General features: G+C 33.4%; 4 protein-coding genes and 1 pseudogene across 5 annotated transcripts in view; 2 read left to right on the top strand and 3 right to left on the bottom strand.

Moving 5' to 3' along the window:
- Nucleotides 1–2,870, bottom strand: part of LOC110614538 (CDPK-related kinase 3) — a 7,485-nt gene extending 4,615 nt beyond the window's left edge. Inside the window, exon 1 of the mRNA XM_043957084.1 lies at nt 2,018–2,870. Coding sequence (XP_043813019.1) covers nt 2,018–2,584 — 567 coding nt within the window. The 5' untranslated portion in view covers nt 2,585–2,870. The remainder of the gene's footprint in view (nt 1–2,017) is intronic.
- Nucleotides 2,871–7,160: 4,290 nt separating this feature from the next.
- Nucleotides 7,161–11,131, top strand: LOC110616273 (rho GTPase-activating protein 3). The gene is made up of 5 exons (XM_021758645.2): nt 7,161–7,925; nt 9,458–9,578; nt 9,685–9,804; nt 9,913–10,143; nt 10,315–11,131. Exons 1-5 carry the CDS (start codon nt 7,456–7,458, stop codon nt 10,846–10,848), a joined length of 1,476 nt encoding a protein of 491 aa, XP_021614337.1. The 5' UTR covers nt 7,161–7,455; the 3' UTR covers nt 10,849–11,131.
- Nucleotides 11,132–14,831: 3,700 nt separating this feature from the next.
- LOC110614935 (transcription factor MYC2) lies at nt 14,832–16,516 on the top strand. The gene has a single exon (XM_021756627.2). It carries the CDS (start codon nt 14,958–14,960, stop codon nt 16,419–16,421), a length of 1,464 nt encoding a protein of 487 aa, XP_021612319.1. The 5' UTR covers nt 14,832–14,957; the 3' UTR covers nt 16,422–16,516.
- Nucleotides 16,517–17,394: 878 nt separating this feature from the next.
- Nucleotides 17,395–19,426, bottom strand: LOC110615798 (annotated as a pseudogene).
- A 152-nt stretch (nt 19,427–19,578) lies between these two features.
- On the bottom strand, nt 19,579–23,157 carry LOC110615799 (GRF1-interacting factor 3). 2 transcript variants are annotated; one of them, XM_021757909.2, is made up of 5 exons: nt 23,003–23,157; nt 22,766–22,920; nt 21,377–21,453; nt 20,361–20,445; nt 19,579–20,290 (listed from the first exon to the last, which is right to left on the bottom strand). In XM_021757909.2, exons 2-5 carry the CDS (start codon nt 22,841–22,843, stop codon nt 19,907–19,909), a joined length of 624 nt encoding a protein of 207 aa, XP_021613601.1. In that variant the 5' UTR covers nt 22,844–22,920; nt 23,003–23,157; the 3' UTR covers nt 19,579–19,906. The 2 variants fall into 2 exon arrangements, with proteins under 2 accessions (XP_021613601.1, XP_021613602.1); XM_021757910.2 differs by having other exon boundaries at nt 22,766–22,878; nt 23,003–23,151.
- Nucleotides 23,158–27,880: the final 4,723 nt, after the last annotated feature.

The raw sequence follows: 27,880 nt of genomic DNA, 5'->3' as shown, positions 1-27,880 counted from the left end.
TACTTTAGATTCTCAGAAATTTCTTCCAGTTCTGAAAAGCTCATTTTGCAGCCCTCTCAAAATTTTCATGTCTAATGATCATCCATTATCAAAAATCACAGATTAAAGACAACTCCCCCTCCCCCATATATAATTTATATATAAAAAAGTATTCTAAAAAATTTAAGATTTAATTTGTTGATGATACCTTGAAATAAAAATATAGTTAGGATACCTAGAATGCATATGCCAATAAACTATAACAAATTCCTTCTTTCTAAAATCATCCTCATAGTAAAGTTTCACTATTAATACAGATGCTGACAACAAAATTTACTAAAAAAAAAAGACAGCTAATAGTAGATTTGAGTTCTACATAAATACAATCATATAACTTTTATTCTTGGTCATGCAATTACCAAATGCTAAACAGTATCTACTAACTCAATAATCATGATTGAATTTGCAAAATCCAGAAAACAGTTACCTTCACCGATGCTTTTCTTTACTGACAAAAGATTTGGGAAAAGTGAGAATGATAAAACAAAGAATCAAGTGGTACCAAGTTACTGGTTGTAATATATGTGCAAATAAATATCTAGTGGGAAGCATTCAACCAAATCTAATATTGATCTCAATTCCTTTTTCTAAATTGATGATACACAATTACAGGTGGATGTTTATTTATCATGATTGATGATACCAGTTTTGATCTTTTTTCTCTATGTAGATTCCACTTCCATGTTAGCTTGGGGATGTAGTAAAATATCTACAGCGGGATCCTATTTATAGAATCACGATCCTTGACTCAAATACCCCATAATTTTTCCAGTTACAGGTGTCAAAGAGAGGTGGAAAAGAGCCCATTTTTATTCTTCTAAATTATACTCATCAAAAGTCACTCATTCAGTATTGCAATAGGAAGAATGAGATCCATAAAACTCAAGGCGTTGATCTTTATAAGTTGCACATAACCTAGAAAAAGTTCATGATCAAGCCAGTGTCCTAAGTAAAGTCAAACTTCAAGAACAGTTGCAAGGTGCCTATCATATCTTTTTTCCTCAGAAACAAAAAGGTAAAGCAAATATACTGAACACAAGTTCATGTAGGCATCTGTGAGTGTTTGGCATCAAGCAATTTGATTCAGTTCAGCCATGTTTGCATGGCTTCAATTACATTCCAGTTTTGTAAACAAGCTGTCTGGGTCAAACTTCTAATCATTCTTGGATGAAACAACCATGTGTATACCCATTCCAATCTTCTGATAATATTCTCTCCAGTATGCTTCTCCATATGCAGCATCAAGCGAAATTTGACTTGTGGAAATTTGGAGACTTAAAATACCTTTGCAACACATGGAAGTGAATTACATAGTAACCTGCTATACCTTTTTCACATCCTCCTCAAATGCCAACGAACATGCCATTTGTATATTTAAAAAAAAAAATCTATTCCTTAGAATTATCATCATCAATAAGTTTCCATGTCTATGGAAACAATGGCCAAGTCTAAGTGACACACATTTGCAATTCGCTTAAAGGGAACAAGAAAGCTGATAGCTTTTCATACCCTTGACAGTATCTTGGAACGTTTGGCTACAGTTATTCCCAATAATAAGAATTTATTCCTGTGCATCTATTATCTGTATCCAGGAATTCATAGTAATAATCAGTAACCTCAACAACTATTTCACTAAATAAGGACATCAAAATTCCGTCTTCTTGCCTTTCACTTAATTGACATATGCGCCTTTACTACATTCACCCAAAATGAATGAAAAAGTAAATAACAAGGAAATCATATACAAATTAACACCCAAAGCATTATGCTAGGTCATTAGGAACATAGTAAATGCAGCTTAAAAATCCTACTCCAAAGGAGTTCATTGTTATGAGATTCAAAAGTTCTCTAATTTAAGCATGAAACAAATTCTGCAAAGCAGAGCCTCACATATCAAACGAATTGAGAAAAGGGTGACACAGGGACATAATACAGTGAGTGAAATATGATCAAAAGTGACAGATTGATAACTCGGTACCTTGGCTTTGGATATGATCTTCACAGCAACAGGCTGATCTTTGAACTCCCCTTTTTTCACTCTAGCAGAGCAAGTATGACCAAAATGCCCTCTCCCTACCTCCTTCCCCAGCTCGTACTTAGCTCCGAAATTCTTGCTGTAACCAAAGCTCTTATCCAGAGACTGCTGCTGCTGCTGCTCCGGCTCCATGCCACCGTGTTCAGGAATTGGCCCTTCCTTGGGCTTCGCACCACCAAGACGCTTAGCCAGCGAAGCAGCTATGTGCTTAGCTGGCGAAGGAGGCGGGAACGGCCGCCGGAAGAACCTCCTCGGCGTCGAGGCCCTCGCCGGAGACGGCGAGACACCTCCTGGCAGTGGACTTGCAGAAACTCCATGCGGATAGGGGCTGGGCCAGGGGCTCGGGTTGGAGGACCTGGCCGGCGTGTTCTTGACTGACGGGACGCGAACGGCTCCATTACGCGGAGTTGATGGTCGCAAGGGCGTCTGGTTGGGATTGCCGGTGGCAACTATGGTGGTGGTTCCATCATTCTCGTTAGTTGGATTAGTCTTGCCGTAACACTGTCCCATCTTGCAACACTGCTCCGCTGCTGTAGCTGATCAGCACTCAGTCAAAGTCTAGACATGAGAAGGTGCAAAAAATTTTCTCACAGATCTGATTAGCATCGGAGAGATAACAAATGAGAAAGAAAGAACAGAGAGATCCAAGTGAAGAAAACGATAAAAGAAGAGAATGAAAGAAGGAATTGAGTCAGAGGAAGAGGAAGAGAAAGAGAAAGAGACAGAGAGAAGAGAACTAATAAGAAAAAGGGGTTGTTAAGGGAGTGACACAGATAGACGTGAACAGCTGACGAAACTTTTTTAAGGAGTTAAATTCGGACAAAAAGTTAAACTCGCAGATTTTTAAATCGCCGTTGGATTTGCATAATCAATATGGAAGGTAAAATCACGATATCAAAATTTTCGTGATTGGGGAGGATTCTTAATCAGAGGGTCCATATTCTCCAAATGAAGAGATACCAAAAACCCTGCAAAGTACATAATTCTAACTCTCAAATGCTCTCCCCGTCTAATTCCAATTTTTATTTTATTTTGTTTATCTACTGTATGGTATACTAGTTCCTTTTGGTTTTTGTCTTTTGCTACTTTTGTTGCCGTTATTTTCTAATTTTTTTTAATGGAAAAAGGCGATTTTAGGTTAAAGGGAAAGAGGGCTATTTCATATTCTCTGGTGTACCAACTGCAGATTGGAGCCATGCAATCTTCTTAACTATCACACGTGTATCAGTTTAGATATAGGGACAGATACAGAAGCGTATTTACAAAAATATCATCAGTGACACGCGGCGTCATCTGGAGCGATAGTGAGTATGGTAGATGATGATGGGTGGGGAGCGCCGTACCTTCCAAATTCATTGGTCTTCTCTAACTGGGAAGGGTTCCAGGTGGCAAAATCTTAGTCGTTGAATATAATTACTGAAGTGTAAGATGCAGGATTAATCAGTTGAATGAGCGTGATGCTGATGCGGGCTAGTTTTCTTGGATTTTGAGGCTGTCGTGGATGGCTTGACTTATCTTTCATAACTGGATAGTAACTGTTGAACTGCTACGATGTAAGAGCTCAACGGAGGGCAAGTCCACCAACCAAATTGGCAAACAAAAAGGTGAAATGGAGGGAGTTGAAGTTTCCAACGCATGCAATTGAGGTCATTGAAGGGCCTTCCCCACAGAATTTAAGGTGAATAGTGCGCTGTGTTTCCTCATATCATCATCATTAATTTTAAATTTAGCAATGCTAATTATAATAAAAGAAGAATATGATGATGACGCTAATTGATATGGAGACAAGGAAAAGAGTGAGGTGCATGCGGATGAACATCATGAAATTGCCCTTTTCATTTTTTTTTTTTTTTTAACTTTTTGAGAATAAAACACCAGATGATCAGCATGGGTTGCAGTACAACAAACTTGGATAGGTCAAAGATGACCAACCATTCAAGCTATTGGCTGGAGTTAGCGATTGAGTCTAGCAAACATGCAACGAGTGGTCATGTCTGGATAGTGGATTGTTGGAAGGCCAAACTCCTCATGAAGACAGTAAATTCAAAATTTCATGGTGTAGAAGATTGTTTCAAGCCATAAACATATCTTTTTAACAAACATTTCTCTCCTGGGTCTTGGCTGTTGGTTGAATAAACTGCCTATTCATCTAGATAGCAATGAACTGGACATTACAGAGGTCAATTCTTTTGGCATGTTCGGCACTGATAATTGTTTTAGTAGTTAATTATTTTAGTATTGATTGACCAAAAAAGTTAAGTCTTTGTGGTGGTTCAGGCAAGAAAAATCCTTGGTGTTATAAGGAAAGACACCCTTTAACATTACTAGCTTTGCCACAGGGGACAAACCCTTGGGCATTCGGCTTGAATTTCACTTTGGGCCAACAGGCAACTTTGCCTTCTTTTCTTTGGGCTATTGTGGGAATTGCCAAGTACAATTTTTCCTAATGCTGCCATTTCCTGATCTACAGCCTGGACCCAATGTAACCTTTGCGACTTTTTGTCAAGTACCACTTTTCTCCAATGTTTAGTTTGATAAAAGTTTGTAACTTTTGTGATTACAGGAATAACTAACAAAAACAGTCTGGATAATTAAGTAGTGAACTTATCTTTGTCAGGCGTGTGCTTATGGAAAAACAAAGACACCCAAGACCTTCTAACCATAAAGTTTTAGGAAAGTTTGCATAAATTCTTAAGGCTCTAGCTATAGCAGGTCTCCCTGTTTCCCTCCGCGATTTCTATTTCTTTTTTGGCGGAGTGTAAAGACAACTCTTCCACTGATGGATGCTTTTGAATTTTAACAGTTGTGTGCACTGTGTAGTCACAAGCTCAAGAGGACATTTTAATAATAAAAAATTAAAATCTTGATCAAGAGATTTCATATTCAAGTCTACTCAATAAGATGGGAATTTTATATATGGAGATTGAAATATAAGGCTTGATTTTTCAGACTTCATAGTAAAACGATCTATGAGGTTCCAAATTAGAGGAAGGCTAACTTGCAAATTGGATTGGGGAATAGCTAATTTAGCCCAGCATAGGACCCAGTAGGCCAATTAAATTAATCCAAGACTAATTGGGATCCTAATCATAACTGGATTGAATTCTGATGGGTGGCCCTTGAAAAAGTCCAAATTTTTTCGTATAGCTACTGTTTCCAATATGGACTGGTACTGGGATCAGTCATCTTCAAGTAGAAGATGATCCAACAAATCCATTTAATTTGCTAATTGAAATCAAATATCTTAAAGCTCAATCCAAATGATCAGGTACCCACGTGTCCTAGTCTCAAAAATCTCAATCATTGGCCAGTCTAATTATTGTTACCTTATATTGAAATACCAATATATGTCAGTCCCTTTAGATTGCATTTGCAATAAGAACTAGATTTGAGAAAAATCCAAGTCATTTAAAGATGACATGCCTCCTCTCTTCCTGTTTTCAAAGGAGAAGCCTTCTTCTTCTATTCTAATTTCTTCAAACTCAAACATGGTTTCGTTAAGGTGCTTATTTTAGTTGGATGTGGTTTAGTTAAGCCGTAACATAAAGATTTACCTAATTATATCAATCTGGAATGTAGTGGGAGTTCAGCTGATTCTTCATTGGAGTAGCTTGAAAGAAACTCATATAGCCTATAACTAGTTAATTTTCTTTGCATGATAACGAAAATGAGGAGTGTCTCATCCACAAACAGCCATCCTTCTCCCCACCTCTTTTTTCAGTACAAAAACGAACAGATCTGTAATGCTTTAAAAGCAAGGGTACATAAACAAAGTGAGAAGCTTGGAATATTAGGAATCGAAGTTGGTGGGATGTCAGTATCGCCATCATATTTTCAATTTTGATGCTGAAAGATTGTTAATTAATGTAAGCAAGTGAGCAACGACCCATGCAATAACAGAAATATAAAATGTCTCCCAGATGGGCAGATCTGTAAAACAACAAAGAGGGACAAAAGGCCTTTGTATTATTATGATTTTATAGACATCGGGTATCAGAAAAGTAGCTCTAGCTTTTAAATCTGTACTATTTGTTAGGTTTCTGTTCCAATCTTATCCATCCATGGTAGTACTACTCTCAGCTCTATACAGACCAGAAGATTGACGTATTTACCCTAATTCCCACAAAGTAGATAAGCAAAAATGTGATCCGTAAGGTTCTATGTGGCTGTGAATGTAAAAGAAAATGAGCTTGAATTGAAAAAGAAAGGCTCAGAAAATTGTGGCCATGGGGGAGTGGCCGAAGTGTCGCATGCAACACACCTGTGAACCTTTGTATGGGACCATGTAACGTAAGAGCGCAGCACAGCACAGCACAGCACCGCCAGATGAACATGTGTGGTGGCTCATTGTAATGTTTGAAAGCTGCATTTGCATGACCTGCATGCTATATTCACGTGCTTCATCTGTATAGTGAATTTATTGACAACATAAATACAGAACTTAATTAAAACGACTTAATCACGCCTCGTTATACCTAGTTTATACTTGATTAATTATTAGCTCCATTACTAGTAATCATCAACACACACACAGGAAAAACTTTAGAGAGTGGGCCTGAATCTCGATCAAAAAGCTGAAGAACCAGCTGGGACTTGGGATGCCTCATATTTTTACTACTGGCATTCGAAATCGTCGTCAACGTTTATTTTGAAATTAGGATGGGAGCAGAGACAGAACCCACCAAGGAACAAGAAAGGAACACATCCATGTGACCACGTGACCAGTTATGGTGTCTGCCAAAACTCAAATACTTCCATACAATCACTACATCCAAATCTCCCATGTCTATTATTTGTCCCGCTGCTTCTCAAACCCAACAGAACAAAGGAAGATTTTTATTTTCTTTAATTAACGAAGAGGTGGGATTATGATAATGACAGTAACGAAGAATTTTAAGCGTTTTATTAACCCTTAATTTTGTAGACCAGCCGCATGCCTTGCTAATTACATCTCATGTGCTCACGTGTAAAGATATTTATTTTAAAATTATAAGCCTTGTTTTGGGTTTACCGTTAAATTAAACGCAGTCAAATCCAGGATTCATAGCTGGCGTTTGGTGTTGAGGAGGGGTGGTTCTTTGTGGTAGTCTCTTGTTTGTCAACAATAGGTCTCTGCCGTGTCAGCGTCTGTGCCCTTGCTGATGTCCACCAAAAAGAAAGCCAGATGTCCTCATCAGCCTTACCATATCTAATCTCTTCCTTCTTCCTCTTCTCCTCTACCGCCAATTTCCTCTTCTTCCTCCTCTCCTTCTTCTAACCAAACCTTCTCTTATTAATATTAATCCCGTCTTAATCCTCCATCATTATTATTATAATTCTCTCTCTCTCTCTCTCGACACTGGTTCAATCATATACTGGAAAATATTAAAAAATTACTCAACATGACTCGCCTCTTTCGATCCAAATCTTGTGGACTCGTCGGGCTCACGGAATTCAGCTCGGTTCCTCCGCCGAGTCCATTTCTCGAAGATGATGATGAAGACGAGGAGGAGGAAGACGAGGAGGAGGACTATGAATATGAAGACCAGGAATATAATGGCGCTTTGAGAAATCCAATATCGACTCCGTTTATTAGCCCCGGTTCGAGATTTGGAGCAAGAGGAGGGAGAGAAGGGAATGAGAGAGGGAGACACGGGAGTAATCAGTTCGCTGTTCTGGATATTTTGGTAGCGGCGTTAAGGAAATCACTGGTTACGTGCAGTGTGGAGAGGGAGGATGTTTCTTCCATGGATATTAGCTGGCCTACTGATGTTAGGCACGTATCTCATGTGACTTTCGACCGCTTCAATGGTTTCCTTGGCTTGCCTACTGAATTTGAGCCTGAAGTTCCTAGGAAGGCGCCTAGTGCCAGGTTTGCTTCTTTCTTCTTCCTGACTAGGCCAGAATTGGTGTAATTATCAGTGCTTTCGGAATTCCGTGTGTGTGTTTGGTTAATTATCTGTTCAATTGCTGAATAAATTACTAGATCATATAATTAAATTATATGCATAAATGCATGCGGATTCTATTCATTTTTTAAGATGTTTTTTTGGTGAATTTTGATTTGTGATTTTGCCTACTAAAGCCAACAAGGAAAAGAAAATAAAGTAACCAGGAAAATGCAGGAAACTAAAGGCTTTTGCCTTTTTCTTGGATGATTTGAACATGAAGTGTGACCTCCTCAGAGTCAACTAAAGGAACGAATTCCTTGTTCTGTTCTATTGGATGTCTTGAACTAGTTTGTATTTAAAAAATTAGTCCCCACTACTTTTATGGGGTTCTTTTTTGATTGGGGACAGACTCTGGCTTTTAACAATTTCCTTTTTCCTTCAGTGAGCACATTATGATCTATTGGCTTTTTTCTTTGAAGGGGTTAATGGATATTTTATTTCCATGGAAGGAGTGAGAGAAATTGAATTCCCCGAGTAGGGGGTAAATTTTGGTGAGCTGTTCAAGCCAATGATTCATAGTGTGCTCAGTGTTCATAGTGAACTGGTCAATTTTTATGGGGGTTCTTTTGGGATTGCAGACAGACTGGTCAATCCGTGATTCAAAATTTTGCTTCCTGGAAGATACACAGTCAGCAAGCCTTTGAACTATGAATTTCATGATATATAATGGTTTAGTGACATGGGATTTTTGGGCATCCAATTGGATCTAAATTGCTTATTATAGCTTAAAATAAAATGAATGCCCAGGGCAATAGGACGCAAAACTGAAAAGCAACACTCTGTCCTTTTAATTACAGTTATATTTGAAATTAGATTTTGCCTTTAAGAGCTACGAGAGCTACATAAAGCTAATTAATTTCCTTAGAGCATCTAACAGATCGTTTAAAATTTTTCTTCTGAATACATGCTTTGGAAAGGAGAGGCTCACTGCTGCTGTCATACATATAGTGCATGTTTTCTTTAGTGAGGCTTTACCACAATTTTGTTAGCAACTTATTTGCTTGTTCTGGTTCATGTTGTTGCTGTTGTTGCTTCGTTCATCACATTTTCAGTCAATTAGAGGAAAGTGACTGAAAAAAAAAATATTGTTCGATGTGGTTCTTATTGGTGAAAACGAGTTTTAGCTTGTGTCTTGTGTATGCAGAATCCAAATCATCATGCATTACATTGTTATCTGAATAGACTTAAATACTGGAGGATGCTCATTTTTGGTTTGTAGATTCAATGTGAATTTGTTTTTGGTCAAGAATGCAAATTGCATGTGAAGCTCATTTTCAATGTTATATATAAAAGCATTGCATTTGATTTTTGCTGAATATGCAGTATCTGCGAGCAGTAATTATGTGGTACATCATAATTATGTGTAATGTTGGCCTCATTTCATTTTGTTCATCCTTATTCTGGGTTCTGAACATTTTTTGGCTTAGTTGTTTGACGATTTCTTTATTTCCAGTGCAAATGTATTTGGAGTATCCGCCAATTCTATGCAGTGTACTTACGATGACAAAGGGAACAGTGTGCCAACTATCCTTCTTATGATGCAAAAACGACTGTATGTTGAAGGAGGCCTTAAGGTATGTTTATATTCCTACTCTTGAACATATGTGTATTTAATTTAGATAAAACTTGTTCTCTTTTCAAAATTAAGGTTTTTACACATGCTTGTTTGGGTTGTCAAAGGCAGAGGGAATATTCCGAATAAATGCTGAGAATAGCCATGAGGAGTATGTCAGAGACCAGCTAAACAAAGGTGTAGTGCCGCGTGGAATAGATGTTCATTGTTTGGCAGGTTTAATAAAGGTGTGATATCAAATGTTAACACAGACGATGTTTGTTAGTCTTTCTGAATTGAAGAGGTGTCAATATGCTTGTTTTCTTTCTGAACTGAAGAGGCACCTTGATCTGTAGGCATGGTTTAGAGAACTACCTTCTGGGGTACTTGATTCTCTTACAGCAGAACAGGTGATGCACTGCAATACTGAAGATGACTGCACTCAACTCGTAAAGTTACTTCCTCCAACAGAAGCTGCACTTCTTGATTGGGCCATCAATTTGATGGCAGATGTTGTGGAGCATGAACAATACAATAAGATGAATGCTCGAAATATTGCTATGGTCTTTGCGCCCAACATGACCCAGGTCTGTTAAATTTGCTTTATGACACGTTTATGAGATATGAAGATTAATCTCATTTATGTTGAAGAGACTTGCATCTAATTAGGATTGACAAATATGTGGGTTTCTTAATTATTGCTGGAATTCTCTCCGCAAATGTTTCTCACTGCAGTTATTTATTTCTGTATGATACAGATGGCAGATCCTTTAACTGCATTGATTCATGCTGTGCAAGTAATGAACTTGCTCAAGACGCTGATCTTAAAGAATCTTCATAACAGAGAGGAGTCAGCTGCCAAGGCTAGGTTGCTTTCTGTGTTCTCAGAATCCCCAGGAGACAAGAGTGAGTCCTGTCAACCAAACTTAAACAGCAAACCCTGTAAAACATCTCTGGATGCTTGTGCACCTGAAGTACCCAGCACTGGTGAGTTCTTGAGGTCAGCTACTATGAATAGTATAGAATCCAATGCCAAGGAGAAATCTCAGAAGAAAAATGATGGAGAAGAAGAATTGAATTCCATTTCAGGTAGCAACGCCCATTCATGTGAAATGGGAACCTTAGAAAATGGATGTAAAGGCGAATACGATAATGGAGATTGGCTAAGTTTGAGAAAAGGGGTAAGGAGGTTATGCAGACATCCTGTATTTCAGTTGAGTAAGCCAGCTAAGAAGAGTCGAGAACTTGGCATTGTAAATAATAGAGGAGGAGGTGGCGAAGCTTGGGCCTGATTCTAGTGTTGACATCTGATGCCGTACTGTTTATGTGTTTGAATTCATGGGTGCTTGTGTAAACATGGTGTTAGATTAGCTATCAATGTTTGCTTATTTCTGTAGTCAGTAGAAGAGAGAGAGAGACAGAGAGGAGAGAGGATCTAATTTGTTTGGAGGCCCTAACTAAATGTGTAAAGCTCTTGCTAAAATAGACAATAATCTGCGAGGGAGGACCCTCACTTTGTATGATTTATGATGTAACTTGTGGTTGTTAATAACAATGTTTGGGTTGTTTACTGGAGTTTGGAAGGATAAGTATACAGAATTTATATTTTTTTTATAATACAGTTTACGCTTGATCGGCACACTAAGTATTTTGTTTGGTTCTTGAAAATCAAAATCAAAATCATTGTTTGGTTCATGAAAATAAAAATTTCGATTTTGATTTTATTTAAAGGAGAATAGTATCATATTTCCATGTTCGAGATATACAGAAAAATGCTGGTGTTTACGAAAAACAAAAGGTTGCAGAGGCAGAAACTCTAAGCCTATCCAAACATGTTAAGAGCAAGGAGCCATTCGATTGAAAGCTGTCAGAATGGGAGTTTGAATCTCACCAAATCACGAGAAGCCTGCAACTAAAGCCTGCATTAGAAGTTCCAACGTAATTAGCAATTAGTGCTCAGGGTGGAGGATGAAATCATCGAATAACAAAAAAATATCGTTTTATTTCTCACCACAAAAATAATAATAAAATAAAAAAGGAAAAATGAAAAAGCGTTCGACCTAACGGGCGCAAACCCAATTCATCATCAAGACTTTTTCCTTCTTCTATTTCCCAACACCGAATGGGTTGTGTTCGAAAATTGAAAAAATTTTAGAAAGTTGTGAGGCCCATAGAGATGGTTGTCAAATGAACTACACTTTTCTGAAGATGGGTTGCAAATTGGGCTCGGAGAAAAGGTTGGCCTTTTGGGTCTTCTTACTGAGCTTTAGGCCTTGCATTTCCATGCTTCCCCTATTTTTCCAATATATATATAAATATATAAAAGAGTGAATAGCGTACTATCATAATCAAACTAATTATACATCAATATTTTTCCATACCAATTAGAATTTATCCAAATTTAGATATTGGGTTATGCGAATCATTTTTATTGTCAATTTAGTAGTATTATTAAAAAATAATAATTCAAAATTAAATTAATACATATTTTAGCTATAAAATATTAAAATGATTATGTTTAATAATAATTTAAAATGAGGAGAAATTTTATTTCTAGAACTATGAAGGGTAGGCAGACATTAATTATACGCTGTTGACAATCTTTTAATTTTATTGAAGTTGATTCCTCAATCATAACCTAAGTGAATATAGGTTAAAGAAAAAATTAACATGTGCTTGTTATGGTTTAGCTTTACAACATTATTGTGAATAGCAAATGTCAAACAAAAAAAAAAGTCAAACATGCAAGGCAATTTCCCTGTGTGGATAAATACTAACTGGTTTTCTTCTTCAAGCGGCCGAAATTTGTTTTTTTGTATTAATTGAAGCTCAGTATTGAATGAGGAAGGGGTGATAGATTTGAAATTTAGCGGGCTCAATCAGGCGTGTACGATGAATTCGATTTTACGAGGAAATTAGTAGATTTATATAGGTGGTTAAATTAATATAATTGATTAGTGGTTCGGGTAGGTTAAAATTTTGAGTATAAATTTTGGTGATAAATTTTTAAGAAAAATTTTATAATATTAAAATATAGTTTGTTTAGAAGTATATATATTATAATTGTTTTGATATTGTCTGACTTATATTCCATTAAATTGGATGAGACATTCAATTATAGGTGTATTAGGTGGTTTATTATTAACGAATAATCGGTTAATAAATATGAAACTGATTAATTTATATTTTATTTTTTTATTTGCATCATATTAATTCAATATACAATACGTGCATTTAAAATTTTAAAAGTAAAAGAAAATCGACTATGATATTACCATCTTCCATTTATTTCTTAATTGTATTAAATTGTATTCAGCCTTTATTGAAATCAATTTCTTTTATTAACTTAAAATGTGTTTAGACTATAAATATATATTATAATTACAACGAATTTGATATTTTATAGGTTATGAAAGGTTTCAGCAAATGAATGTTGTAGTACTAGTAATTACACTGCAAGCAATGTAACATCACCAAGCTATTTAATGTATTACTATACTTATTTTTTTTTTTAAATATAATTATTTGTAGTTAATTTATTGATTAAGTGAATATTTCTTGATATGAAATTTTTAAAATTTAAAAATACTATCTGAATTATATGTGAAAGAGTCAGTTAAAAATATAATTCAACCAATAACATTAACTAAAACAGTGTATTTATATATTTATTCTGATGATAAATATATTAATATAAATTTAAAAAGTTTTAAATTATTTATTTTTATATAAAAAAATAATTAAAACGTCAAAATTCACTTCATAATTAAATAATAAAAAATCAATGTTTATTATTAATTTAAAATTTTTTAATAAATGTCCGAACTTCACGTGCAAAAGCAGATAAATTATTAAATTTAATAGAAACTTATTTACTCGCACTAAAATTTACGTCTACGTGCAATCATTTGATATAACATTTTTTTTTGAATTATCGAGGAGATATACCATAAAAAAGATAGAGATTTCGCTTTCCATTCACGTGCCAGTGGGTACCCAATCCACAACATTTGGCCCCACCAACACCAAACTACACTTTCCCTGCTTTTATGTCCAACAATTTACCAGTTAAATAACATTTCAAGTTTATTTTTTTAAAAATTCTATCCATTTATTAGATTATGATTAAAATTAAAATATTTAATAAATAAAAATATTAAAATATAAATATTTAATAAAAAAGTTTCGCTGAAAAAGCTTTTTTTTTTTAAATTTTTATATGAATTAAATAGCTGTTCAACTTCAAATTAATTGAAACTAATTTGCACCTCACACAAGAGAGTCTAATATTAGAAAATAAAAATTAGCTTATTGAATGGGTTCACAATTCGTACAGTCAGTACAAATTCATTTAATTTAAATTATTTTATTTTATATTAAGAATTTAAATAAATTAATTTGCTTGTGATTTATTAATTCTAGATTTAATTTGGCAAATTTTTAGTGTAACTTAAATTAATTTTTTAAGTCTACTGAACTTAATTAAATTCATTGATATTTAGAATCATTTAGAAAATAAGTTAACTCAAGTTTCAAAGGTGTTAATTTCTTAGTAAAATATAATTTATTTCCTCAACATAGTTAAAGCTACATATTAATTTTTATATATTTCGAGTCATTTATCTAATTCATGCAAAATAATCTAATTTTCTAGTTTATAACATATAGCAACCTAATTTTTAAATAAATAATAAAATAGATGTATTTTTCAATATAATAACTAATTTCTTAGGTTTTTAAAATTATAAAAAATAAATAACTGGCATTTAAAAATATAAAATTTAATGTATAAGTTTCATTTTAATACAAGAAAAAAAAAAGTTTATCGTTTATTTAGATTTTGTAATTGACGATTATTAGTGGCTTTGGTTTTATTGAATCTTGCTTTACCATACAAAAACCAAAGAAAGTTTTTCATGTGAAACGAAAATTTTCAAAAATTTCGTTTTCATGTGAATCATTAAAAAAAATTTTATATAAATTTTTATAAAACCATCATGATTTTAAATATGATGAAAATTTTTTAAATTAAAAAGATTTTTTTTATTTTAAAAGTATAAAATTTTTTTTCTCAAACACCTCTTAAATCTATTAATCATTTATTATGTGGTCGATGTATGCTAATAATTTTCTACATAAATGGTCGGTAGGTCCACTCTTCTACCTTTTACGTGAAATACTTATTTAAAATAGTCAAATGTATCATAAACCAAAATAATAATAAGACACAAATAAATTAATTTCAAATAAAAAAAAAATATTTATTTCTTGAAATTGGTTTGATTCATAGGATAATAGAGCATGTCCATCTAAAAATTTTCGTCTTTTTATATGCTTCCCTTTCTTTCTCATTTTCCATCCATTTCTCTTTCATTCTAAACACAATAAGAATTCAGAAGCCATGGAGGAACTCATCATATCTCCTTCTTCATCTTCTTCTTTAGTCCCTTCTTCCCAGGAAACCCCATCCACTCTCCAACAGAGGCTCCAATTCTTACTCCAAAGCGAGCCTGACTGGTGGACCTATGCTATATTCTGGCAAAAATCACATGATGAAACTGGCCGCATCTTCCTCTCCTGGGGAGATGGCTATTTTCAGGGCTTCGCAGATATATCTCCAAAACTAAACACCATGAACAACCACCTCCAACACCGTATTCCTAGCTTCAACTCTGAGGGGAAAAGAGCCGTCAAGGGAATCCAACCTCTCATCGGCGAACCCCATGACATAGATGTGTCCGTGATGGACGACAACAATGTCAATGACGTTGAATGGTTCTATGTGATGTCACTCACTCGATCTTTCTCTGCTGGTGATGGTATTCCAGGAAAAGCACTTACCACTGGTACTATGGTGTGGTTGACTGGTGGACAGGAACTCCAATTTTACAACTGTGAAAGAGCCAAGGAGGCACGAATGCATGGCCTTCAAACCTTTGTCTGCGTACCTACTTGTAATGGGGTTCTTGAATTGGGCTCATCTGACATGGTCAGAGAGAACTGGGGCCTTGTCAAACAAGCCAAGTCTCTCTTTGGCTCAGATGTCAGCTGTATGATTCCCAAAGATCCCTATCCCACCACACCACCCATCCAGTTATTCGACATGAACATTTCTTTCGCTGATATAGGCATAATTGCAGGAATACAAGGAGGAGAATCAACCCCTAAAGAGAAGTTCGCGCAAGAAGGCGAAGCAAAGAAAGAGAATGCTAAAGCAGACCTGTCCTATGTGGACTCCGAGCATTCTGGCTCAGACTGTACTTTAGTTGAATCGAATATAAAGGAAAGAACCCCGAAGAAGAGAGGGAGAAAACCGGGAATTGGTCGGGACACACCACTGAACCATGTAGAGGCCGAGAGGCAGCGGCGCGAGAAGCTCAACCATCGGTTCTACGCCCTGCGAGCAGTGGTCCCAAATGTGTCCAGAATGGACAAAGCATCGCTGCTATCTGATGCAGTTTGCTACATAAACGAGCTGAAGGCGAAAATAGATGAACTTGAGTCACATCTACAAAGAGAGTCCAAAAGGGTGAAATTGGAAGTGGCTGATAATATAGATAATCAAAGCACAACCACTTGTGTAGATCAAGACAAGCCTAATAATTCCGGTGGAGCTGGGTTTGCACTTGAAGTTGATGTTAAGATTATGGGTAATGACGCCATGATTAGGGTTCAATCTGAGAATGTGAATTATCCAGGTGCTAGGTTATTGTCTGCACTACGTGACCTAGATTTTAAAGTGCACCATGCTAGTATGTCCACTGTTAACGAGCTCATGCTTCAAGATCTGGTGGTGAGAGTTCCTAATGGTTTGATAACTGATGAGAACTTGAAATCTGCACTCCTCGGAAGACTAGAACAATAAAATTATTACTGTTGATTATTATTTATTAATTAATATGTAATGAATGACGTAGGGTTTGTTTCATTATTGTCTTCTTGAGCACTTCTTAATGTAGCAATTGTACGTATTTTGTCTTAAATTATTCGTAAGAAGGAAGTATAAAGTTAAAAAGCTATTAAAATGGCTAGTATTGCCGATCAGAGTAGAGTTTCTGCATGTGTTTACTACCGTTTCCATTGTTGGTGGCAGCAGTACTATAATTTGAAAAAAAAATTTTAACCTTAGATTCAATGAATTTTAAATGACTGTTTTTAATGTATGCGGTCTGGTTTTTGCAGTAGCCCAGGTACAGAACATGAATCAGATAAAGGGGAAAATTTCTTATTAAAAGGAGTTTCTTTCTTTACTTGGCTTAAAATATCCACGTCTGTTTCCTCTTCTGTGGACGATATGAAGTGGGAGATGAATCATTGTAATCCAGACCCCCTACCACAATGCAATTCTAACATGTGTTCTTCCTGCATTAATACAAAGTCATGCCCTAATAACCAATACGAAGAAGACAGGTCACTGTCTGCAATTTGATTTTTTAATTTTTGTTGTGGACAAAATAAGTAAAGTGTACCCACCATATATTCACATAATTATCACTGAATCATGAATAAATTTTATATATATTAAATTATTATATAATCGTATTCATTGATTATGGTAGGACTGATTTATATGGAATCGTAATAAAATTTATCAAAAAAAAAAAAAAAAAAAGCGTTCCACTCTGCTTATTAAAAAAATTTCTTTTAAAATTTTCAACATTTACATATTGGTTAAATTTTTTACAAGTTACCAATTAGCAGTTAACACATGTTTAGTAACAAATAATTTATAAACATTTATTATTAAAATTAATAAAATAAATTTTAATTTTAATTTAAATGAAAATAATATGATAATTTACTTTTGTCATATCAATTTATAAATTTAGTGTCTACAAAAGAAATTAGTATTCTCAATTTTTTTAAGCTTAATCTGAATTTATAAGTATAAAAAAATATTGTAAATAAAAATCAGCTTACTTTTAACTTAGTGAGCTGCGATCCAAAATGAGAAATTGGGGAATTGGACAGAGAGGGGCTAGGTTCGATGTTCAATAGGTACAATTTGAGCACATGTTTGATGTGCGAGTCTCGTTGTTGTTGCGTGTATCTACACTTTCATAAGAATCATGATATAATTCAGTCTCTTATTTCCACACGTGATAATTTCATAGCAACCACAACACTCCAAGACCAGGACCAGCCGCGTTCATGTCTAAAGTTACTATTCCAGACACTGCATGCAACTGTGGTCCCATCGGTCAGATGGGTGGTCAAGTCAATGGACCAACTCATTTATGGCGCGGCGGAATTGGGTAGATGGGTCGTTTCCTAAGCACTAAAGGATTGGTTTTCTAAGCCCATATAAAGGGACTGCGTCAGTTTCTGACCCATCAAACATGGGCCACACAAAGAAGGGATGACTGTAGGCTTTAAAATTAAACCAAGCTGCATGCCACTTCTATAATAAGCCCTAACGCCCAAACTTGACCACTCAACCTTTCCCAGCAAAGCTTTTTTTTTAACCATGCATCAAATAATTCACACGCGCACCTCTTGCCTGAACTTCTTTTCATCATCGTCGCTCCTATTTAGGAGGAGCTTGAGCAGAATCGATCACCCAGTGTTGACCATCCGTTTGGATTTTAAGCCCATACATGAGCAAACAAATTTACTGCTCTTCTTACGCCTCTATTATCAACCTCTTTAAAATAATCGTGACCAAAAATTACTCCACCGAGTCTCAAGATCCGATAAGCTCGATTTATATCCGCCCAAGCTGATTTAAAATCATGACCTGCATCTATCTCAATGAAGTCGCTATACACGCCCACTCGCACAGTTTTTCCAAGGCTGACCCATTAGAGAACGGCACGTCGATTTAGTGGCATTTGTGGAAATAACATTTTGCATGAACTGATACAGCAACATAGAGTCAACGTTTACCATGTCCACGTATTTGAATCGATCACGAAACCCTGGCCATCCACGAAAATCATCGATGCAAAGAATCTGAGTTTCTACTCCGAATTTACGAGTCAACTTGACCATGTGAAATTTGGAAAGGGGACGAGCCCAAGAAAGTGCCCACCTCTACTATTACCTTAGGCTTCACTCTTCGGATGAGGTGTTCGAATACGGCGCCGTATGGTCCCCAACCCTTCAATCTTTTCTGTGAAGGAGACTGATGACATGTGCTGGTGGGAAGTTGTCATAAGGTGAGGTGGAGTTATAAATTCGGTCAAGAATCTGTTGACAAAAGAGTCTAGAGGGAAGTGGGTTAGCGCAGAGAGTTGTAACTCGAAAATTGTCGAGTGGGGAGGGGATGCCGTCGGCGGGTCTAAACATGGTGATGGCAGGCGCCGAAGATGAAGGTGGCTGGAAGCTGGGGGATGGGGCTGACAAGTAACCCAAGGTGTAGGATACCACAAACAGGATAAAATAACCCGCAAGAGAATGAAAGAAGTTGAAAGAAAATCTCGTTTTCTTTCATCCATGATGATGATGGGAAAGCTGTTGCTCTTCTGTCGTGTCAGTGTTGATCAGTAGTTTCTTGGTTTAAAGTTGAAAGAGAGAGACTAAGCTTCGTGGGACAAAAATTATGAATCACGCATTGGGTTTCTTTCCTTTTTGTTTGACGTTGAAAAGATTCTTGGAAAACAGAGAACCACATAAGTTTATCCAGCAGCAGAAAAGAGAAAGGAGATACAGGGGTATGGGTTGCGTGATTATTATAGAGATGGACGAATTGACAAGGAGCAGGAGATGTAAAGGCGAAACTAGGGAGGAGAGGAACTGTTAAGGTCATAATTTGTGTTTAATTTTGGACCTTGGACTAAAAGATAACCGAATCATTTTCCCAAGAGGTCGTCTTTAACTCTAATTTATTTTCTTTACTTCGAAAGGTCATAATTCTCCTTGATATCTTATTTTGGCTGCAGGTGAAACATCAACTATCTTTGTACTTTGCATGAACTATTTGCAATTGCATCCTTCACACCATGTGACACAGTCTGCATGCCAGTGTCAGTACACAACAATGATTCTGATGAGTTTCAACCACAATCGATGACTCGACAAGGTTAACCAACCAATACGAGAAATTCTAATTGAGACCAGAATGCGAATCACATAACCATTACAGATCGACACACAATTAGGGACCACAAACTTCCACCTCTTCTACAATCTACATCTGTCTTAGTCTCACTGCTGGTTTGCATTTGATTAATGGGCTTACCCAGACTCTTCCAACTCACCTACCTAATCTGTCAAAATTATAAAGTAACAAGAGACATCCAATTCTTTGTTCAAACCTATTGAGATCACAGAACAATACCAGTTCTTCTGTAAGCAATGACTACTATCAACAGCTAGAGATTTCCATTCAGAACCACCCCAGAAGCAATGTCATTTTGCATCCTCACCATCAGCGCCAGTGTGCCCAGCAGCTGAGTTCCCTTGGCCATCAGCACCTGATGCCCCAGCATCAGTGGCATCCTGCTTGTTTCCCCCACGAACATCATTAGAGCCTGCAGTTGCAGATGGGCCACTGGTCCCATGAGCTGCCTCAGTATGCATGGGATGCATGCCATTGTTGGCCCCCATGGGTCTCATTCCCATTTGCCCTTGAATGGCTGCTTGGTGTAACTGCTGAGGATCCTGCATTTGATGAGGATTATTGAATTGTAATGGCATCTTTGGAGGGAAAATGCCCGACTGCTGAGCCATTGCTGCTGCCTGAGGATGTTGCATGTAATATGCTCCTTGTTGCATTGCAGGATGTGGTGACACCTGAAAGTGCAGGTGCAGATAAGCAAGGAGTATGAAAGTCGCTAAACTACAAAAAAGATAAACTGCACACCTGGGGAGGCATTGTTGGCGCCTGTGGTTGAGCATCAGCTATTGCTGCTAAATACATCAAATTCTTTTGCAGCTGGGCTTGATACCTAGACATAAAGACACGCTCAAACAAGACCTATAATGCTATGCACACATGCAAAAATAAAGTAAAATGAAAACTCTTTCCATAGTCTAAAATAACTCAAGAAAATATCCCCAAGCTTTATAGGCATATTGTACCACCTCTTTCATTACCAATTCTCAATTCCAGTCTAAACTTGATTCTAAAAAATTTCATGTGCATCACAGACCCAAGGGATGTGAAAATAACTAAATCTCAAAAATTTCTATACGAATAGTGCATCATCGTATGAAAAACCAAGGTGTGAAATTTTGAAATTCAATTCCCGAAACCCACAATCAAATAATACGTATCTTCAGATAGATGTCATTATAACAATAACCATACACTTGAATCAAGTGAGATGAAACACCTGTAATAACAAACTGGCTGCTGTGCTAATTTCTTGGTTTGTAATAGATTAGTAGCAAAAGCATGTATAACCGCAACTTTCACGACACCGACACATATCATTATCATTGAAGAAACAATTATCCAAGATCATAACATCACACCAGGGTCCACAATTCTAAACTGGAAAAAAGTTGCAACATGAGCAATTTGTCTTTTCCTTTTTCTTGATCAATAATTATGAAAGGTTTATAACTAGAGTTGCTAATTCAGAATAAAAGTCATTAAAAGATCATGTAAAAAAACAAATGGTATAAGGCTTATGTAACTCCATGTTTACAATAGAAAGACGATCTCATGCTTGAAATTGCATTTACAAATTTAAACAGGTCGGCAATCTTTCAAATGCCTATGGGATGCTGAAATATAAAATGCACACAACTTAGACCCAGCATTATTGTTATAAAGCACAAGAAATTATGACAAGGAAACACAACTTGGCAAACAAGCATGACTAGGATTTGCATGGATATACAAAAGCAAAATACAGAGAATAAGACACTTACTGGGCACATTCAGCAAGTTTTCCAAGGTTTTGATTGTCCAAGATGGCCAAAATTAATTTTTTATTTTCATCAAGGTACTGCAATAACAAAGATAAATCAAACACCAATGACATCCATATCAGCATAAAAATCTATTCAAGTGTTCTGACATGAGTGACAGCTAAACTACACTGGTTCAACACTACTTTGAGAATAGCCTCCCAAATCATTTACAGAAACAGGCCCGCATATAAGGTGCAACGCTTAGGCAAATTGGATACTATTAGACATGTCAACTGCTAAATTCTTATTCTACTGGGAAGCATTTTAGCCGGCAGCAAATATTATGCTGAAATTTGATCTACAATTGCAGGAGTAATAGATCATGGAGATAAATTGACATGCTTCATAAGGAAGAGTTATTTGCAAACTGTCATTCACACAAGAAAGAGTTATTTAAAGACCGACTGTCACACAAATAAGGAATCATTTTCACAATCAATACGTTAGAGAGGGGAAATAATAATAATAAAAAAAAGATGGTTTAGAAAGCATGAACCAAAGGCTATTATTAGATCTTAAACCATGACTTATTTTATTATTTAAAAACCCATATTACATGGTTCTGGTACATGCACTCTTTAGACTTACTGGTAACCATGAGTAGGAAGAAATATCAATCACTGCAAGAATAAAACATAATTAATTGAATGATCAGGATTTCATGGAAGATAGTTCATGTTTGGACCTAAATGGTCTATCCATAAACATTGAGAGAGAACATAAATTTCGATTTCATCAAATGAACACATAGTGAACTTTCTAGGTTCAAACTTTCTAAGTGTCACTGTATGGGGAGCTGAAGAACTTTAATAGCCAAAGCCAACATTTAACAAATAAATATTCTGAATCTACTAGTAACTAGATCCTGTTCTCAAAAAGAAACTACTATCTGCACAAATATGCAGTTATCAATTATCGCCATATATGCACATAGAACAACTGATTAGGCATGAGTGCAAAGTCTTCTGATAGAAAACATAGACAAAAGGAAGAAACAGAAAGCTTTAACGATAGTGTATGGCATTAAATGATACAATTTGATTGCATAAAACAACTGCTAGACTCGGTGAATTGAAAAGAATTAATAAGCCAGCCATGTATTCTTATCCCTTTAATGTTACCACTTCCATCAATTATCAGCTTGCTAAAATAGGCCTTAATAATGCCTTTCTATAAAATCCCACCCCAACATAAACCCCCCAGAAGCCAACTCCGGCAGGACACATCATTTCAAAAACTTACCGAAACGCGCAAAAAAACATCTAATTACACAAAGAAACACACTCACACCCGCAATTATGCACATAAAAAGCTGTAAGTGATTAAAGAGAAGGGAGGGAAAAATGCCTTCTGAATCTGCTCAGTGGTAATGTTTGCGGGTGGATACGAAGGCATGACTGGAATCATCTGCGGTGGCTGCTGCATCTTGTGTTCTTTACTTTACTCAGAAAACCCTAACCCTAGCACGGAAATGAAGGGAAAAAACCCCAAATTGATAAACCCTAATCCAACAATTAGAACAGAGTAAGAAATAATCACAAGCATCAGCAAAAGGAAACATAGATAAGGATAAGCAGCGAGTACCTCTGCAGGCGGCCAAGTGAGAGTGTTTTGATCGGAAACCAATCTTTAACGGCGACGGGTTTATGAAGGAATTTAAGACAAAGAAAATGGGTCTTAAAAATGCATTTTACCAAACGAGAAAGACACTAGATTTGCTGTATCTTTTAAAGACAAAAATAACTTCAAACTATTTTTGGCTTGCTTGTGCTTGCGTCATTCGGGTCTTATGCTTACGTCATTTGATTTGTTGGGTTCGGTAGTTCGCATGTAATTTTATGATTTTTATCGATATCGTCCGTTCACTTTAAGAGTAAATTTATTTCTTTACAATCAACAACAATATTACCAAGATTAATAAGGAAGTTCGTCAATGCATCCATATTACTAAATTAATTAGAATGGAGGTAGTTGGCTTTAAATAGAAGGAAAGGGAAAAGCAAAGAAGAGAACAGCCAACTGGGCAATGGATATCGGCAACGAATTGAAGGTCCGTCAGTCCTCTTCACGTCGTTTTCTTGTTTCTGTTTGTTGTTGGTTTCCTCATTTAGTGTTGATTTGTTTTTACCTAGCTTTCAAGCAAGGAAATGTTTGTTGATGGGTGTATAGTTTTGTTTTCTTCCTCCATCTTGGTTATTCCCTGGCCTGGATAGGGGGAGTTATGGGGATTTGTTGTGCTTGTTTTCTTTCATTTCTCAAGCCTCTAAAAGTCTTTGACAAGGTTTTTTCCACTGAAGGTAGCTTTGGTTTTTGGCTTCTAGGGAAGATTACATTGTCTGTCGTTAATGCCATGCTGTTTCCTTTAGTGACTATCGCTCTTAAAAATATTACTTTCTATGATATTTGTTGTGCCTCTTCTTTATAAATACTGTTTTTCGATTTGAATATAACTTTTTTAATTCTGAGCATTCTTAATTTATGATTTGTTACATGTCTAATAGTCCGTCGTTATGATTCTGGTCTAATTATAGCATTATATTGTAATTCTAATCTAATTAAAGCGTTATTTAGTGATAGATATAGATATTTAAGTGAGAAATTTAATTTAATTTTTTCAGTGAGAATTTTAATTTTACTTAATTTTTAAAAAATACTTATTTACATATAAAAATTTTATAGTAAAAATTAATTTCAAAATAAAAAAAAGTTATATGCATAAAATTTTACAAGTTAAATTAATTTGTTGACATTAAATATTAAATATAAATTTTTTAAAATTTTTTAATATGAGTTATTTAAATTATCGTATGTTAAAAATACTATTGAATTTTAATATTTCGATCAATATTTAAAATTTTTAAATTTAAAATATAATAATCAACTATTAAACTTATTTTTTATTTACACTAAACATTAGTATCGTTTATGCTCTAAATTTTTTCAAAATGATAAAATTATTATTGCCTAATTTTATTAATTTATAAAAATTTAAAATACAATCATAAAATTTAGAGTGCAATTAATAATATATGTAATTAATTTAATATTTTTTAATAAATAGTTAATTTATATTTAATTATTATAACTTTTATAATTTCAAGTTAATTTCAATAAATTAAATGATTAATACGTAACTTACCTTATAAATATTTTAAAAATAAAAAATTAAGTAAAATACATAAAGTTAAAATTTTAAACATTAACTGTAAATTTTTTAAATTAAAAAAAAATAAAAAAAATACATCAATTAAAATGGCTGCTTTAAAATTATATTAATATTGAGATTTTATTTATAAGAGAATTATTATTAAATTTATAAATATTTAAAAATTTTATTAATTTCTATTTTTATCAAAAGCTAAAACTTTCGAAATTAAATTATTTTAGTTTATTTGTTAAAATAACCGTTAATCAATTTATTTTACCTTTAATTAAAAGAATAAATAATACAAATGTTTTTTTGAGGGAAATGCGTTGTTTTATTAATTTAGATCAGCTAACAAAACAACATTTAGAAAGTTGGGTGGAACACCTCTCCACGCACCAACAGAAACAGGATTTCTAGTAGCCTGAGCTAAGCAATGGGCAGCCGAATTAGCTGTTCTTGGAACTGCAGCAACTCCACAATTACCACGCCAAGACCTTACAAGAGTTTTGATATCATTAATAACAGCACCGAAAGACGTTAAATCCAGCAAAAAAGCAGACTCAATCGCATGAACAACATCCAAAGAATCACCTTCACAGCACACATGTGTCCAACCTTCAGCTTGAATCCAACTAAGAGCTTCTTTGAAAGCAATAGCTTCAGCCACTCTAGGAGAGAAGAGACCAACAATTCGGCTATTCCTAGCAGCTACGAACCTGCCATGTTCATCCCGAGCAACAAATGCCACACCTGTAAACGCGTCATCCACGTTCGTAGCAGCATCAATAAATAATACAAATGTTTAAATATATAAGGATTAAATGATATATATAATTAAAATTATATAAATTAAATAATATAAATATTTATAAATATTAAAAAAATTATTTTATAAATTATAAAATATTTTAATTAAATAATTTTTGAATAGAATAAATTAATATTTTTAAATTTAAAAACTGAATGATAATTTTATTTTTTTATTTATTTAAAATTAATAAAAATTATATAAATACCCTTATAAAATTTTCAAAAAATTCAGGGCATGACTCCATGCCCGTAAGTGGATCCGTCATTGACATTATTGGTTGTTGTTGTCAATTCTGGATAGTGTTATTGCTTTCAATCTACATTTGACGAATCTAGCCGTAAATCGATGGGATAGTTTAATTATGAATTGGGTGGTTTGATTATATAGAGTTGAAAAAGTTTATTTCAGTTTGAATTGGCTACTGGATTTTTCTTATACTCAGTAGCAGATACAAAAATTGAAGTTTGGGTCTAATTTTATTTTTTTAATCAAATTTTTAATTTCATAAAAATTTTATCCATTTAAATATTAAAAACAAAATTTTCAAGTTAAATTTAAATTAATTAAAAAATATTATAAATTAAATTAATTTATCCATTTTAGTTTTTTTTTTTTTATATAATTTGAATAACTTAACCCGTTAACCACTGTTTAATTTTATCTACATTTGAGATTTTTAAAAAACAAATTAGCTCATAACTTATTAAATTTATTTTTTTAAATTTAAAAAATTTAAAATTTATTTAAATAATCTAACATAAAATAAACATAATTATCGCTTCTTAATAAAAAATAATTATATAAAAATAAATTAAATAATACGTGAATAAATTATCTTATAAATATTTTAAAGAGCTGTTGAAAAAACAAATGTTTATCACTTTTTATATTTATATTCTAATCTTAAAATTTTAGATAATAAAATCATTTTTTTCACATTAGCCCACATTAATCAATTTTGACAAACAAAATTTATAGTTTACCTATTATTATAATACATAAGGTTATTTCTTAAAAAATATATTGCATAAAAAATTCAAAATGTTTATTTTAATTTATATTTATATTCAAAACTTTAAATTTTAGATAATAAAATTAATTTTTTTTAATTTATAATAATTATAATTAAGAAAATTAAATTGAATCTAAAAAATTAATAGCAAATTATAATATACTCCCTAAATTTTTATTTAATTAATAAAATAGTTTTTAAAATATATATTTTTATTTTAATAATCTTCATTTTTGTTAATTCCATTCTTTACTTTCTCTTTTTCATTTGTATACACATATCGCAATTCTCTTTTTAGCATGTGTAAAGTTTAATAAAAATTTAAATATAAAAAAATATAATATAAAATATATAATATTTAATTTTATTTTATTTTATTAATATAAAATATATTTTTTTATTGAATCAGTCAATAAATTAATATATATTACAAATTTACTTATTATATAAGTAAGTAAAATAAAAATATTAAATATTTTAAATAATTTATAAGATAGTTTTTATAAAACTTATAAAAAAAAACTTTACATGCTAAAATCTGTGATATTTTATTTTATTTCATATTATTAAAATAAAATATAATTTTTCATAAGTGCATAATGTATAATGATAAGTATAAATGTTTAATGAAATATTTTAATATATAATATTTATACGTGATATTTTATGTAATAAAAATTTAATTATAATAATTATTTATTTAATATTATGTTTGATAAATATAAAATAAATATATTCTTAATATAAAATTTAAATTGAAAGACTATATATTTATTAATATAAAATTTTAGAGACTATATTATAATTTATAATTAACTTTTTCAGGTTCGATTTAGTTCTCTTAATTATAATCGCGATAAATTAAAAAAAATTTAATTTTATCATTCAAAATTTAAAGTTTTAAATATAAATATGAATTAATATAAACATTTTATATTTTTTTAACCAATAGAATAATCTTTGTTTTTTTTAACTAATAGAATAATCTTTAGTCATGTTATGTGAACTATAAATTTTTTAATTAAAATTAATTAAGATAAATAGGTAAAATTGAAGAAAATGTGAAAAAAATGATTTTATTGTTTAAAATTTTAAAGTTAGGATATAAATATAAAAAAAGGTATGTGTTTGAATTTTTTTTAAATAAATCTATTTAAAAAAAATGAATAAAATAATTAAAGTTAAAATCTTGAAATTTAAAAATAAATTTTTGGATCAAAGAAAGAATATAGAAATTTGGTTGTTATTGCAAAATATTTTATTTATGAGAGAATTATTATTAAATTTTTAAATTTATATATTTTTTTTAAAATAAAAATTAAAAAAATAAAATTTAAAATCTCTTAAATCTCCTGTGATATAATTACTCACCAGCTTACTAAAGCCGTGATTGTTTTAAAAAAAATTTAATAGTTCGTTTCTCTGTCAATTTAATGAAATTACAGTCTTCATTCTTAAAATTATTTTAAATTAGAGATAAAAGTATCGATT

Source organism: Manihot esculenta, chromosome 5 (genome assembly GCF_001659605.2).
Source record: "Manihot esculenta cultivar AM560-2 chromosome 5, M.esculenta_v8, whole genome shotgun sequence".
NCBI classification, from domain to species: domain Eukaryota; kingdom Viridiplantae; phylum Streptophyta; class Magnoliopsida; order Malpighiales; family Euphorbiaceae; genus Manihot; species Manihot esculenta.
This window is presented reverse-complemented; position numbering and strand designations above follow the sequence as displayed.